At 42.1% G+C, this 17,590-nt stretch overlaps 1 protein-coding gene across 1 annotated transcript in view; it reads right to left on the bottom strand.

Moving 5' to 3' along the window:
• fras1 (Fraser extracellular matrix complex subunit 1) overlaps positions 1 to 17,590 on the bottom strand; it is a 198,592-nt gene that overhangs the window by 172,690 nt on the left and 8,312 nt on the right. The window contains 6 exon segments of the mRNA XM_040003499.1: positions 6,818 to 7,009; positions 8,346 to 8,447; positions 12,387 to 12,470; positions 13,272 to 13,378; positions 13,381 to 13,407; positions 16,033 to 16,192. Coding sequence (XP_039859433.1) covers positions 6,818 to 7,009; positions 8,346 to 8,447; positions 12,387 to 12,470; positions 13,272 to 13,378; positions 13,381 to 13,407; positions 16,033 to 16,192 — 672 coding nt within the window.

Here is a 17,590-nt window from a genome sequence, read left to right as displayed (position 1 = left end):
TGGAAATCATTAAATATTTGACAGTTTTGCAGCCTGCAGACAAAGAAAACCGCCCATGATATCATGCATCACATTAAAGTAAGACGGTTACGTTATTTTTACTGACTGCGCACAAATTACAGTCTTTTATGCATTTATTGACGTAGATGGACTGAATGTGGAAAAACTGAGATATTGTTGAAACTGCACTTGTGTTTATGAAGATATCTCAGCTCCAGACAGCTGCATGCTTCCTTCTGCTCAGTGATGAGTTTATTGGGTGCAGGTTTCTAGGGAAGAAGCAAGTTCTCCATTAACCTCCTCCCAACAAGACTCATGATTACCCGGGTCATGATTTCTGGAGGGAGGCGCTGCTCCTGTGGTTATTTTTGGCACTTTGAGCACTACACACCATTTAGTTCCATTATATTCAAGACATGGAAGTCATCTCTATTGCAGATATCATCAAAATCTGGCATCTAGAGGCAGGAAACTGCTTCTGAAACTTACCAATTTCTCCCATGTGTTATTGATTTTAATGGCTCCTCCTACACCATACCCATTTCAACTTTAAGAAAAGATGAAACTTGGAAATAAAAGATGCATGTCACAGTAGTAGTATCCCAATACTGCAGTTTTCTAAGACTAGAAGTCCTTTCAGTACCATTACAGTAGGTACATTATTAGTGCAGGAATCATAAACCGCCTGTATAACTGTACCCCAGTGCCTTTCTCCGCCTCCTGACCTGCACATCATTAAACCCATAACCTTGTCTTAATTGTTTTGCGCACACACACTCACGTGCACACACAAACACACAGTGGAAATTGGCTCTGTCTTCTCTGCACGGTGACCTTGTTGAGTTCAAAGTTGGAAAAATGCCAGTTATGCTACTTAGAGCTAACGACACTTAGCAGCTGTAATTATCGCCATACAGCATGATTAATGAGGGCTTATTTGGTCGTGGTCGGGGATATTAAAGCAATATTATTAAATCTGCTTGATGTAAAACTGGATGAGGTGTTGAGTCAACGTGGCGTGGAGCCTAAAGCAGGGGGACTGAAGCAACTATGGGAACATCGGCTAATAACTTTAACAAATCCTCTAGGCTGTTTTGTTCAAACACACTCACCTACATTCCTGCCAAGTCTGACCTTTGATGACTTAACATGAAGGCTATTATTGCTTCTGCTGTTGCACTCTGACTTTTAAAGATCCTTTTAATAACACTTTACATGACATTCTAGACCAGGGGCGTCCAACTCCAGTCCTCGAGAGCTATTGTCCTGCAGGTTTTAGACACATCCTTGTTCCGACACACCTGAATCAAATGAATGGCTTGTTATCAGGCCTTTCCCATCCTTAAGGGCATGCTGAAGAGTTAATCCAACCATTTGATTCAGCTGTGTTGGAGTAGGGATGCATCTAAAAGCTGCAGGACAGTAGCTCTCGAGAACTGGAGTTGGACACCCCTGTCCTAGACCAAACCCATCTGATGGAAACACATATCAAAAGGAAAAATATGTATTTATTAATATTTATATTTCAAAACACTGGCATCAGTTCAATAATGTAAAAATGTCATTTTTACACTGAGTTTAAGGACACGGTCCAAACTGTTCATCCAAAAGGACATCATGGTTTGCATTAACAGATACATTTTGAATAAAAGAGGAAAATCACTATAACTTAAACTTAGATCATTCCCAAATGATTTTGGATCAAATTTAGCATCTTTGTATTTCCATAGACTAACGAGGATGCTAACTAGTAGGACCGTCTTTTTCATCATCATGTTCAGGGTTTTTATCACTGCACTGTAAACTTGTCTGAGTCCCTGTCCCCAAGAAACCTAGGATCACTGGACTAAATGACTACAGACCCGTGGCTCTGACATCTGTGGTCATGAAGTCCTTTGAGCGCCTAGTTCTCTCCCATCTCAAGACCCTCACGGCCTCCCTCCTGGACCCCCTGCAGTTTGCATATAGAGCCAACAGGTCTGTAGACGACGCCATCAACATGGCCCTACACTTCATCCTGCAGCATCTGGACTCCCCAGGAACCTACGCCAGGATCCTGTTTGTGGACTTCAGCTCTGCCTTCAACACCATCCTTCCAGACCATCTCCGAGGCAAGCTTTCCCAGATGAATGTGCCTGATCCCATCTGCCGGTGGATCACTGACTTCCTGACGGACAGGAAGCAGCATGTGAGGCTGGGAAAGAATGTCTCGGACTCCCGGACCATCAGCACCGGCTCCCCTCAGGGCTGTGTTCTTTCTCCTCTGCTCTTCTCCCTGTACACCAACTGCTGCACCTCCACCCACCAGTCTGTCAAGCTAATCAAGTTTGCAGATGACACCACCGTTATTGGGCTCATCTCGGACGGGGATGAGTCTGCCTACAGGAGGGAGGTTGAACGTCTGGTGTCCTGGTGCAGCCACAACAACCTGGTGCTGAATGCCCAGAAGACAGTGGAGATTATTGTGGACTTCAGGAAGCACACAGCCCCACTCCCCCCCATCATCCTGACTGACACCCCCATCACCTCTGTGGACTCATTCCGCTTCCTGGGTACCACCATCACCCACGACCTGAAGTGGGAGCCCACCATCACCTCCGTCATCAAGCAACCCCAGCAGAGGATGCACTTCCTGAGGCAGCTGAAGAAATTCAACCTGCCCACGGACGATGATGCAGTTCTACACTGCAATCATCGAGTCCATCCTCACCTCCTCCATCACCGTGTGGTACGCTGGAGCCACTATCAGGGACAAACAGAGACTGCAGCGTGTTGTGCGCTCTGCTGAGAAGGTGATTGGCTGCAGACTCCCATCTTTGCAGGACCTGTACACCTCCAGGACACTGCGGCGTGCAGCTCGGATCTCAGCTGACCCTTCTCACCCTGGACACAGTCTGTTTGACCTGCTCCCCTCAGGCAGGAGGCTCCGGTCCATTCGCACCAGAACCTCTCGCCATAAGAACAGTTTCTTCCCCTCTGCTGTTGGACACATGAACAATAACCATATGACTGTTCCCACCCCTAACACATGACCCTACGCTGTGTCACTGCATCATTCCACGTTTGGCACTGATCACCACCTGCACTCATGCACATATCTTTCTACGTAGCACTTTTAATTCTTATTACTACTTTTATTTTTTCATGTCTATTTAAGTGCTATTTATGACACTATGTTTGCACTGAAGCACCGCAGCAATTTCCTAATGTTGTAAACCTGCTCAACATTTAGCAATAAACCCCATTCTGATTCTGATTCTGATTCTGAGTCCATCATGTAGTAGAAACCACCAGGATGGGCAAAAATACACTTCTTTGCGTGGTCTGTATGTACAATGTAACAGGGATATATTTATATGATTGATGTGTATTTTTAACATGACTGTCAATTCTAATGTGTGTTTTCTACTACATTAGCTGTAGCTGTTAAGCTGCCAAATACTCAACCTCGACCTACAGTCAGCTACATAAGTGTTTAGACCAAGGATAGGCAACACTAGGCCTCGAGTGTCGGTGTCCTGCAGGTTTTAGATGTGTCCTTGATCCATCACAGCTGATTCAAATGGCTAAATTACCTCTTCAACATGTCTTGAAGTTCTCCAGGGGCCTGATAATGAACTAATCATTTGATTCAGGTGTGTTGACACATGGCGATATCTAAAACCTGTAGGACACCGGCACTCGAGGCCTGGAGTTGCCTACCCCTGGTTTAGACAGTGACACAGTTGTTATAATTGTGCCTCTGTACACCACTGCAGTGGATTTTAAATCAAACATACAAGTTGAAACAAGAAGGAATCGCCTGAATCAAAGCTGAGAGTTCTCAACTTCTGCTTTTGATGGAGATGTAACTAAAACATTTAAACAGATTTTAAGACATTTGATACGTTTTGAATGGTCTGGCATTTATGTAGCACTTTCCCAGTTTACTTCACTACAAGCCACATTGACACAGCACTTTTTAATTCATGCATTTAGTGCTTTATGTACAACGCATGCTGTTGCACACCCACAGGTGCATCGGGAGGGAATCTGGTGCTTAGTATACTGCTCAAGAATATTTCAACATATGCTGTGAAGAGGTAGATATCGGAACAAAGCCACAAACACCCAAAACTCATTACTTAACGTATTGGTAAAAGTGCATTTTAGAGATTTTAATACCTTTTAAGAACCAGTAGATACTCCATATTTAACACTGACACTGTATTACTGTCTTAAGAGATGCTATGCATTTAGCAGAGGGGTTCAGCCTGGGGTAGGTTTAGTGCAGCTGAGTGCAAGTCATATTTTTCATCTAGTGACAAGCTCTAGGGCCAAGTTTCTTTCACACCATTAGTTTCATCTTGTCTTTCAATTTACTTCATCTCAACTGAGTGAATCACCTGTGATGGAATCAGCCAACCTCATAACCTCAAATGATCGCCCTTCCTCCCATTCCACCAAGTGTACGTTTAAACTGGTAAATTTCACTGTGGCAAATACAGGAAACTGAACAAAGTAACAGTGACATCTTCCATTAACTTTTAAGTAGCCTATTTAAAAGAAAGGAAATGGGATTTCAGGGTGCTGACAGGTTGCATCAATAGGCCAAGGGTTTGACAGCAAGGGTAAGCCTTGAGGAAAGGTTAAGCAGGTGGGGTCTGCAGGAAAAGCATAGTTTTATATGATCATAAAGGAATCCTGAGACCAGTAACGATGCTGCAAACTCAAAACTGAGATCATAAAAACACAAGAATACAATTATACAAACATCGAACACAGGTATTACCCATTAGCAGGAACATTAGGGGTAATTATGTAAAGAAAAGCAACACAGCCAGAGTGACATACATTAGCATGTTCATTTTAAGCCTTCAAGCCTGTGTATCATTCAGGTTGTTGAAGGGAAAAAGACACAATTGTCTCCAAAAGCTTTATACATGCAGATCTGTTGGACACAACAACTGTGAGGAAAGAGCTCATTTTTGAACCAACACGCTGGTGACCAAATCTGAATGACAAAAGCATATTTAAAATACAACACATTAGACTAATGGTGCTTTGTTTTCAATCACAATTCAAATGTTCCATTTACAAACTGCAAACAGCGCTAACTTCTCATCACAGGATGTTTGTCTGTTTTGCAAATTAGCGGGTTCATAAATTTGAACCCTTTATGTTTGGAGATGTTTTTAGAATTGGTTCAATTAGCTAAACTGTTCATCGTACCAATGTTTATAAAAACAGCTTAATGGTTTACTGGTTTCACCCGACATCAGTCTAACCATGTGCTTCCAGTAAAACTGGCACAATGTTAAACAAATCCAGGAAGGTGTGTCAGTGAGGGCATGTTGCTATTAAGATTATATGATTGATTATTAATATTATGAAATGTGATCCTATGAACGGCCACCAAGGCTGAGTCATATTCCCGCAAGCGTGTGGTGCAAGGAGGAGGGAAAACTGTAACAAAGCTCAAGAAATAAATAAAACGGAATTCAGGGAACATGAGCGAAGACATACGGTTAAACTTTATATTAATAAACTACTGGTGACAGCATGACATTAACCAAATAGTTGTCTGTATCACGTCAGTATAACAGCAAAGATTACAGAGCTTTACTGTAACTTAACAGTGAAAGTTTCTTGATGCATTTTCAATCATCCAGGTAAGTAAATCTCCAAAAGTTGATTCTGTTCATCTGGACGCAGCGTTTTGTGGGAGAAACGTTTCGTCACTCATCCAGGTGACTTCTTCAGTCTCAGCTGACTGAGAAATTTCTTACAGTGTAGCCAATCATGTCAAAAAACTGAAATACTGTGAATTGTTTTTTCCTTAGATCTTACATACACACATGTTAAGTGATTTATTTTAACCACCTAGGACCTTACATCCACATATGTGGACACCACATTTTGGGTCGTCTAGACCAAAATACTGAATTTTGCTCTACATGGGCCTGAAATCCACTTATGACGACATTATACTGCCACGGTTATATCGAAATTTAAAGTCCTCACATGTGGATCTCAAAAAAAAAAAAAAAAAAAATCTGGTAATTCTTTGTTTTTGCATTCATCAGGTCCCAATCAGCCCAAATACCAAAGAGAAATTAAAAATGCATGCCATGAAAGAGTTTGGGTATTAGGAGGTTAAGGCTTATTATGGTTTAGAGGTCATCAACAGACTCTAGGAACCTGATTTACATAAGAAATGCAAAATTTAGTTTCATCTAAAAAAAAGAGGACTTTGGCTCTCCAAGCAGCAGCCCAGTTCTCTTTTTGCTCAGCCCGTCGTCTCAACACAGAGATTAGGGATGTGATCGCAGGATGGATGTTAGGAGGACGATCATCACCTAGACAACTATGATGTCGGCAGTCTTCCCCGTGATTTTGGTTGCGTGTACTGAACTAGATAAAGAGATGCGTGCCATTTATACTATCTGAATAAAAATCTAATCAACCTCAAAATAATTTGAGATACTCAGTTCCTGATTTTATAAGCCATGAGCCATAAAATATATCATATATAAAAGTATCCTGAGTAATGTGTATATGTATATATGAAAGTTTACCCTTTTGAATGAAATAAAAATGCATAAATAAACAAAACTTTTTTCCGAGATGCAGTGGGATGTCTCAGCGCCCCTACAGCTGTCCTGCTTATGTGGAAATTCATTTAAAAAATAAGAGATGACCGTTTTCCAGCCTAAAACAGAAGCTGTGACCTGAGGAAATGTTTGTGAATTTTAACCTTGCATCCACAGATTTTTAAAATCGGGCCAGTTTTGCCTCTGGGCTTCAACGAACATTTTTTTTTTCCTTTCGGGCTCACCTGTGGGCATTCGACACGTCCACACTCGGCCCTCTGACAGAGGACCTGACCCCGGCTGCAGGTACAGAACTCGCAGCCGGTGCTGTTCCACATGTCTCCATGGTAACGCACTGCGCCCTGGTACTGGCAGCTTCCCTTAGCAGCAGCGCATTCATCACAGCACTGCCCGGCACGCTTCACTTTGGTCTGCCCCTGTTTGGAGGCAGGATAATGTTATTTACAGATGATGAAAGAATGCAAACTGAGCAGCGGGAGAAGACGACGGAAATCCAAGGAGCTTATAAAAATGCTGGTTTTGTGCATCTCTGTTTCAGCAGAGAGAGATAAGAGGAGCGAGGGAAGAGAGAGTATGTGTTTTGCATTATTAAGGGGAAAGACACCAAGCGGAGTGGGCCGCCAGACCGTTCTTCTAACTTTATTTGAAAGTGCACAGAGGTGTGCTTTTCCTGACACTGCAGATGTCACGCTTACTCTGTGTCTCAGCTCTGACAGCTACTGTAGTTTATTTTTACACAATCTCACGCACATCAAGCAAAACCATCAACTGCAGGACTTTGAAATGTCAGGAAAAGTGGATGCAAACTGTTTTCGAGTCATATTAAGAAAATACTTCAAAAAAATAAATAAATTACACATTTGTGAACCGTATGATGTGCAATTTTATCAACACGTGATTTACAGAAATGTAGTTTTCCTGACCAACATGTGTTTGCAGGGGGCCCGAGGCCTGTCCCATTGCACGGCCAACACACAGAAACAGACACTTGCATTCACACCTACGCCCTGTTTAGAATCACCAACCTAACAGGCATGTCTTTGCATTGTGGGAGGAAGCCAGAAGACCTGGACCAATCACATCCAACGATCCCTTGTTAGCAAGGTGACAGTCCTAACCACAGCACCGTGCAGCCCTTACTTAAGAAAAACACCTGCAGGTTTACACTGGCTTCCATTACGATGTAGAATAAATGTTTAAATGCTGCAGCTAGTTTATAAATTGCTCAAAGCAAAGATATATTTTTCATGTGCCTAAAGAATTTAAAGTCATTTTGGCTTTAGAGCGTTAGTCTGACTTTTTTCAATGGTTTTTTTGTGCATGTGTGTATTTGGTCTTGTGGGTTTTGTATTTTCTTCTTTGACAGCATCAAGTCAATCTTCTTTTTTTCCATTTGATAAATTTTCCCATGTTGCACTGGTAAAAAATACTTCCTGGATCTATTTCTAAGTTGTGTCAAGCATCACCTCTGGCAAAAATGTTCGAGTGAATCTGTTTTTTAACTTTCTGGGTAATCTGGCTGTTAAACTGATAATCTGAAGACTTAGTTATGAAAAGGTTAGCTTAACGCTGGGGTGGGTTGGGTAAAGTGTCCAGAAAATAAATCTGAGGGCGTCTGAAATCCACGATGTGTTCGGACTAAAGGTTCAGAGATAGTTAGCGATGCATGATACTGTCAGTGTGTGGCGACTTCTGCATAAAACCGAATGTCAGCGATTGCGCGCGTGCATTTTTGTGCATGAGACTACTCACCTTGTCGCAGGTTATGGGTGGACAGGTTTTAGTGTGGCATTTAGATTGACCCCGGTCACACACGCACGTGGTGCAGGTGTTCTTCTGCCACTGCTCACCGTGCTGCCAAGAGACACACAAATACACATTTAGACCATCTCCAAACCCACACACACTTTCAGGCTTACACACAGTGAATCACAAGCTGTTTGCAGGAAACTCACAGCTCATTTGAAACCAGTGAGCGCCTTCTTTTCTTTGAGAACAACAATGAGATGTCTCTGCAGTGTGAAAAGCATACAAACACGGAGCCAGCCACCAGATTTCCACATGATTCTCTTTAATTTGAAGACTATAACAGCAGTGAGCTCAAACACTGAATGCACAACTTGCACAGGAAGTGTGAAGTATTGAAACAGTTAGTTAATGAAGTATTTGAAATATGTATGAAGCATATTATTGAAAGCAAACTGGACTTTTATTGTGTAGGTCACCTTTGTGCAGTCGCTGCCTTTTGGAACATTTTTAATGGATTTTTGTGACAAAGAAATATGGCCTGCTATGTGGTGCAATTATCCAAAAAGCCAGTGCTGCATTTTTTGTTAGTGAACTTTTATTTATTAGCCTGTTACTTCACACTAAATAGAATTTATCGGTGTCTGTGGGTTGCACCAGATACTAGCTTTAGGCAATAGCTTGACACTCAACCCTCTGCCGCAAACATAGCAACCTCTGGCTTCAAAAACCCAGAGGTGTACAGGCACTTGTGTTAAAAAAATATTCTGGGAAAAGCTGAAGTACCGATTAAACTTCTTTATTCAATTAAAAGTGAGAAAGTCCAGGCTCGCTCACTGTTTTTACTCGTTGAGAAATACAGCTGCTGTATTTTTAGCTAGCAAAACACCGTGTGAGAGACTGCGCAGAAACAGCTGATGTTTGTTGAGCTGATAGAAACTTGAATTTGAAAATAACTGCTTAAAAAACGCTTAAATGGGCTTGACGTTTGCAGTCACACAGTGTGCACAGTGCACCTGCTGTGAAAGCTGTCATGGTGCGTGGCTCTGTGTCTGAGGAGTGTTTGGGATGCCCCGGTGACCACACCCTCAAGTTGGGCCGTCACCATCACACCTGCATCCCATTCCAGGCGATTACGAGGAGGAATATTTAACCCTGCATAGACGGTTGCTCCACGCCAGTCAGTGATCACCCCTCAGTGGTTACTGTCCAGTCTGCCACCTGACTGTCCTGCTGCCTGCTTGGCTCTCAGAGTGTACCACCTGACCTCGTCTCTGCCTCCTCGGATTTACCTCCCACGAGTCCCACGGTCCGGCTCTGATCGTAAGCCAGATTGCTCTAGCCCGGTCTTGTTGTGTCTCTCCATTCCCCTGCACACTAACAACCTTTTCCCCTTTTCTGTTGCAGCCTCCCACAGTCCCGACTACGGCTTCCCTGTGTCCTTTGTTTTCCTGGTTTCCTTCAGTTCTGCGATTAGCCTCTCGCCTCCTGTGGTTGTTCCGGGTCACCTTTTGTTGAATAATAAAACTTGTACTTGCTCGCACTGAAGCGTATTGAGTTTGCTTTTGGGCTCCAGTTGATTGCGTGAACTGTGGTTCATGACAAAAGTGTAAGGAGTAGAAAGTACAGATATTTGTGTAGAAATGTTGGGAGTAAAAGTTGCCCAGTGCAGAAACAGCTCTTATGTCATTTGGTTATTATTATGTTTCTTGGTCAGCTGTATCCTTCACAAACTCTTCCTGCAGTGATCGATGACGGGTTTCAGACGCATCCATTTAATTTGTACCTTCTTTATAAAGTTCTGACTCCCTTTCAGAGAAAACATTTGCTTGTGCGCTACGTTGTCATGATACCAAAGGAAATGTCGCACAGATGTTCCACGTCTGATGTGTTTAAGATCCTAAACGTTTATCTGTTTAAATTTAAGGTCAAATTCTGTAAATGTCAGATTAAATTCCAACTTCCTTCCTCCTCCACCCTAAACTGCTCAATTAAATATTGATTATAGCCCAGAGGATGCAAATTGTTTCATTATTTAAGGCATCAAAACCCTGTGAGGCACACTGTAGAGCTCTTTGAACATAACTTGCATGAAACTCTCTTTCGTATGCATGCGTATTACGAAGTGTATAATAATGATCTATATCACAGAGGTCCAGACTACTTCACTCTATTCTGAACAACCAGGCTGATTAAAGGACGGCACAATAAATAGCTTTTAGGATGCACAATGTTAATAAAGTCTTAAATATCTGGAATCTTGTGCTGTATACATGCAGACACACTTATTTACATTTCCTATCACTTCATCCACGTTCACATTTAGAGGATTTCTGCACCAACGATGGAGACTTTTAACAGTCACCACAGATCCCATGATCGTGTTACAATTTTGAGGGTAAAAGCAAAAACGATGCCTGTTATAACCCATTATAATGTGTCCTGTGATCCTTTTTGCCTTTGTGAAGTTTAGCTCGTACTACAGAGCAGGTTAAACATACTCAGGACATCTCTTTTGAGTTTAAGTTATCTAATAAAATTGGTTATGACCTTGACAGGCCAACCCAGGGTTTATAGTGTAGATACAAGTTTATATGACAGTATGGCGAACAGACGGAAATGCAAGCTGAGGAGGCCATAATTCACAAAGTGGATCAGACTATAATATTAAGAACAGCACAAGGAGGTAAACACATAAAACAGGCTGAAAGAAGTGTGACTGAGAGGAAACACTGAACAGTATGTACAGTATTTTTTTAAATGCTGTATGAATGTGTTTGAGCTTTATTCTGTACTGGAACACACGAGTCTATTGGAAAGCTGTCAGTCTCACAGCTCTCTATCATTTAAACAGTGGATGAGATGAATGTGAGACGGTTTTAGCTTCTTTCAGCTGCATCACTGATGGTGTTAAAGTGTCTAAGTACATAATTCAAACACAGGATTAGCCAACCAACACATTTTACACAAGGTAAACAAGTAAAAGGCACGCTGTAGGTGTTTTATAATCATATCGCTATAGAAAAATAAAAAGCCTTCTTCTATTTAATGTGCTTTTCAATATTTACTGATCTCTCAGAGTGCTTTGAGTACAAGTCACATTTAAACATATCCACATCTACCACTTCTACAATCTCATATCTATGGCTAATTAAGAATTATTAATTAACCTAGCACGCATGTCTTTGTACTGTTGGAAGCTGGAGTACTGGAGGAAACCCACACATGCCACGCAGAAAGGCCCCCAGCTGGGGTTTGAACCAGGAGCCTGATTGCTGTGAGCACCAACACCTCTAACCATGCCACCACTGTGCTGCCCTCTCCCTTATAAATAAAGTGTAGAAATGAAAAATGGACACTGGGAATCGTGAGATTGGATTCTTTCCATTTTTAAAATGTGAGAATTAGAAATTCTCTCTTATGTATACTACATGTGTTTTACACACACACACACACACACACACACACACACTTACAATAATATGTGTGTGTGCATGCCGATGTGGAGGCACTCATGTATGGACTGTATAGCTACTCAGTTAGGTAATCGACACCAGAGGCAAAGCATCACAATTCCTTCTCTTATCCGTCAAGATGACGCCAACATGAATGAGTGTGTGTGTGTGTGTGTGTGTGTGTGTGTGTGTGTGTGTGTGTGTGTGTGTGGTAACACAAACACACATTAGATAGAATGGGACATTCTGTGATCAAAAGAGAAAGTTGGCAGTGAGCGAGATGGGAGCATGTGCACTGCAAACACAGCAGGAGAGGAGAAGAAGGAGGAGGAGGAAGAGGAGGAGGAGAGACGAAGGCTCAGACTTTTCAAGTCAATAGAGACATTCACATATTCACTGCATGCATCATATTCTCACTATCATCACAGATGTTCTAATCAATGTTTCAGGTTTCAAATGTATAGATTTATGAGCCGTTATCAGCTGCCTCCAACACACAGAGGCTTTGTAAACCACAGGATTCACACAAATCTGCACAATAACAGGTGCATACACAGTACAAGCACAGTTCAAACACCCACAGGCTGCCTACCTGGTACTGTTTTCCAGCTGACAGACAAGGGTTGGACACACACTGGGGACAGCACTCTCCTGGCTGGATCACCAAGTTCTCATGCTGAGGAAACATTGCACACACACAAGCACAAACCCTCTCAGATTAGCCGTTATTTCACTGTATTTCACACAACAAAGGGCATATAAGCTTTGACAGTACTGTTAGCCCACCTGACATTTTAGCAAATACAATTACCAGGAGGTTGATAAGATGAATTTCATCCTTAGCACAAAGCCAAACCACCTTGCAACAACTTCAAACCTTTCTTACTTGCATTTCTTTTTTTAACACATGAATATTTATTTAACCTGTGAAGGAATAAAAAAAAAAAAGCACTAAAATAGAAAAAAAAGAGGTGTCTATAACCCAAGAGGCATACTGGAATTTAAAACAGGCTCCTCTATCTTTAGCATTTCAATATAATTTGTTTCTTTTCTAAGAATAGCTGAAATAAATATTCCACTTTTGTTGTGTATTTCGGGGAGTTTTCTGTGAGCGGTGGCAGAGTGGAGCAGGTGACTGATGCAGTGTTTGCAGGCCTGGTCTGTTGTGATGAGAGCACAGGTGAAGGTGTCAGTGTTCCTCTCCTCAGCCATGACCACGAGCTGTTAGTCACCGAGAGCAAAAATACGACAGAAGCAGCGAAAATGAGTCTGAGTCTCTGCGCTTAGCTTTAGACTAGAAAGGTGGTGAGCTGAGGGATTTGGGAGGTAACAGAGGAAAGCTGACTAGGATGGATCCAAGACACCTCCTTCCAAATCCTTCTTTTAATGCAAGTAGGTTTAGTGAATTAAAAACAGTGACTGCCACATGAAAATTAAAGATCAAAACCTCTTAAAATGTGTGTTTCTGGAAACCTACTGGTTTGCAGGCCACTTGCTGACACTCTGCTACTGAGCACTGGACCTCTCCATTGCTGCAGACACATCTGGAACAGAGGGCTGGGCTTCCACTCCTCTCCATCCCTGGTAAACGATCCACTGCCAAGAGCAAGACTCTAACAACCACAAACACACACAACACACAGATAAAAACTAAATGAGTAAATAGTGTCAGGTAATGAGCTGACAGTTCAGGCATTGTTTGCATGCACACAGAGTGATTAGGGTCAGGAGAGAAGAAGAAAGTAGTAGCAAATTAGCTGCTAACCACTGGGATGCATCATAGCAGCTCAAAGACGTCATTACAGTCTCGATTAACCTTTCAGCTCCAATCTGGCTGCTGTGCCACTCTATAAACTCTGGGTTTGTCACAACACATCTGTCTGATCCAAGTATATGAGCGATACGTAAAAAGAGTTCATCTCTAGTAATCTACTGCATGTCTGACATACACCAATCTGATATTTATGATTGGGTATCGGTCCAATCCTCAATCAAAAGCAGAATCGGGCAAAGGTAAAAATGGGCTGATCTACAGATACAGAAAGTTATACTCCTGGATGTATCTGTTTGTGCCTTTAGGTCAAGCCTGATGTTGCCTTACATATTAAAGAACTACTCCCAGTCTATTCCTCAGGGTGAGGAATGCAGCTTATTTATTTAGCACTGATAGCACTGCTCAGTACGGCCAACAGTTTCACTATATCCAGTAATTAAAACATCATTCAATCAGCTGTAAGAAAGGCATTTAAACGCATACCTGACTAAGAACTGCTTTGCATTTTTATTGCTGTTTCATGTGGATGGATACATCTTTAGCATTTAAGCCTTTGGACATTGGGATTAATTAATCATGTCTTCCTGAAGCTAATACTGCGGGAAGAATATTTTAATAACTTGTAACCTTTAAGTTTTGGAAAATAATGCAGTCACACAAATCACTGCTGGCATAAAGTTTTCAGAAAGAAATCTGAGTCTGGAGCGGCTCGTCAAATAAATGTCAGGGCCCGGTCAGACTAAGGAGTACTGATGAAACATTGGGGTTTTGAAGTTAGGAGATGATAATGTTTGAGATTGAAGTGTTTTCTCTTTACTTAGTGGTTTTTATTCAAAGTCATTAGTTAACCTGCTGCTGGCGGATGCCTGAGGTCTCACTCAGGCTACGTCCACACTAATGCCTTTTTGTTTTCAAACGAAAACGATGCGTTTTCTCTCCCGTCCACACTGAGACGGCGTTTTCCCCAAGGAAAAATGCAGCGTTTTGAAAGCGCTCTCGAAAACGCTGCATTTCAAAACGGAGCTGTCCCGTCGCAGTGTGGACACTCGAAAATGCAGACTTTCGAAAACGATGACGCATGTTGGTCATATGATGCAGTCATGTGACGACTTAAACCAAGAACTCGGTGCTTTGTCTTGCCATTTCGCCGCCACGTTTCAAAGAGCCGGAATGTAAATAAACAGCAGAGGGAAATGACGCAGGTCGAGTCGTCTTGCATTTCACGCATGCGCGGAACTGCAACGTCAGCGTTTTCAGCTGTTTTAGTGTGGACGTGCAACTCATTGAAAATGACTGAAAACGCTAGTGTGGACGCGGAGCGTTTTCAGACGAAGACGCCATTTTCAAATCCATCCGGGCTAGTGTGAACGTAGCCTCAGTCGAGGCGAGGCAAAGCATCACTGTCAAGTAATAAGGGTTTGTGCCTGTGTGGACAACATTTACCTGCAGTTCTCACCTAAATGCATTCGGTCAGCAGATTCATATCTTCTACTTTTTCAAGTCTTAACTTAGTTTTGGAAACAGATACTGCAAAAGGATACGACACTTTATAGATTTAATGAAGCTTTGGTATCTGAAGAGCTACGGCAACATTCACCTTTGGTGCAAATGTTGAGACACATTTCAGACAATAAAGACAGAGGCTGATTCACATGAGTCATTTGTTCACTGGAATATAATTTTCATGTTTTAGCAGAAGGGTGCGCAGCAAGATAAACAGGTGCCAAATATTAAATTGCAGACAATTAAGTAGAAAGCTGTGTCTTTGCGTATGTGTCCTGTTTCCTGTTTTACTTTGATAGTCCGTGCCCTATGTCAGTGTAGCCTGCTTTGCTTCCTGTGTCTCGTTATGTCAGATTAGCCCCAGCTGCGCTTCCCTCCTGTTTCTCATTCCCTCATTACTCCCTGTCGTTTTTAAGCCCTGTGTTTTTCTCTGGTAGTTGTCGCATTGTACCCTCACTATGCTGTGTTTCTTCCCTCTGTGTGCCAAGTGATTCCTAGTTCCTGGTTTATTTTCTAGTGTTCGGGTTTTTGTTTTGTATTCGTAGTAGTGATTTCCAGCAATAAATTTCCTGTGTGTGAGTCCTGCGTTTGGGTCCTGCATCCTACCTGCCACAGAGCAAACCATGACACAAAGAATGTGACGCATCTGCAAAGTCTTTCTTTTTCATTTACTCCTGAAAACTAACAAAAAGAAATCATATCCATAGTCACCACCACACAGTTTTGCTTTGTTTGCATATATCGTACTCATCCTACCCATTTGTAGATGCCCTTTCAGAGATATCTAAAGATCAATTATTGTCTAAATTAATGAAAAGAAGCAAACAATTTCCATGAGATGCAACATGTTTTTCATGTATCTACACAGAGTTATGATCATTTAAAAGAAATCTGCGTGGAAAAAAAGCGGTACCTATAATCTACAAAATATGCTATGTGTTAGCCCTAATTTAGCCCTCACCTCCATTGCTGGCACACTTGGGGCAACACTCCCCGGCTGGGGTGAACAGGCTTTGATCCCCGGGACAGGTGAGATGTGGGCAGGGGCGAGTGCTGCAGGATACGCTCCCTCCGGAGCAAGTACACACTGAGCAAGGCGAGGGACTCCACTGACTGTCATGCTGTGGAAATCAAAGAAACCAAGTGACAGTTACACAGAGAAATACAACGAGGGTGCAAAGAAAAAGACGAGGAAACAGCAGAGAGACAGTGACAAGAGGAAAGCTGTTTTCTTTCTGTAAACGTGACGACTTTGTAAGACTAAGCCTGAGTGACAGAGAGCAGAGTCGCAGAGGGGCAGAAGATCTTCAGAACAAAGAGAGACCATGAGAAGAAGCGATAAGGAGCAAAACCCTGATTAAAATACAAGAGGGTGTATGCGAATGTAGATAGGGAGGCACGCTGTGAAAAGGCATTGCCTTAACATTTGAACGCTGACATGCATATATCTAATTCAAGTTTGTACAAAACTTTAAGTTGACGACAGCTTTTCGACTGATAGCTAAACTGCAGTGCTGTAAGCCTGTTGGTGATTTTCCCAGGCTTTTCTTCACACATGTATGAAAGACTTATCACTTCAGGCGAGTGTATGTTCATGCAAACCATGAAGATGTTTCTTTTCTGTGACTGACAGAACAGGATAGATTAAACAGTCATTCTGAGGTACTACAGAGACTTCGATATCCATCTGTTATACATCCATTTGTGGATACCGTGGAAGACCAGAGCAGTTCTTTCACTCTAAATGAGATATCAGCAGGTCCATCATGCCTGCAGTCATAATGATAGAAGTTAAGATCTGATTTCTCTCATTTTCAGAGGTGTCAGGCTGAGAAACCTGCATGAAATCCTTCTTAAACCTTTGTAAAACACCTAATTAGTCTTAGGTTTAATGAAGCATTTATCCAAATTTGTTTTCACCCCAGGAAGAAGTCTGTGGCAAACAATTAAGAACTTTATAGTTTTACCAGCCAGGATAGTTTTCCCTTATTTTCAATACTGAGGGAAAAATCTGCCAGTGATGTACTGAATTAAAATTCTGTATTTTAGCTCTTGCAGAGCGACAGTTCAAACTCAGAAAAGTCTCCAAAGAATGCTGTTATATAAGGATCATCATCCTGTGTGACCTTGTATTTCTGTAAAAAAGGAAGAAGTCAACAGTTCCAGACTGTGTCTCCTGGAAAAGGAGCGGCAGCAATGCAATGTTATTCTTTGCCCTTCAAAGAAGATGCAGCAAAACTCTTAAAATGCTATTACTCCTCTCCAAAACTCATCTCTCCTCTCGCTGTTCAGATCCATGTCAAGTGCTACTTCACCAGGCAAGCAATGCCAACAAACTCTTTAAAATCATTGCCAAGAAAGACCCGTTTCTCTTCAGGTCGTTTACTATCCAAAATGGCAGCCAACGTCATTAAACTAGAGGACACTTGATGGAAAATGAAACAGCCAGAGATGCTTTTGTCAGGCGGGGGCAACACTAGCATTAGTTTGTTTTGGAAGTGACTGAGGAGTTGGGTATT

The sequence above is a fragment of the Simochromis diagramma genome, unplaced genomic scaffold (assembly GCF_900408965.1).
Source record: "Simochromis diagramma unplaced genomic scaffold, fSimDia1.1 OVJJ01000583.1, whole genome shotgun sequence".
Lineage (NCBI taxonomy): Eukaryota > Metazoa > Chordata > Actinopteri > Cichliformes > Cichlidae > Simochromis > Simochromis diagramma.
This window is presented reverse-complemented; position numbering and strand designations above follow the sequence as displayed.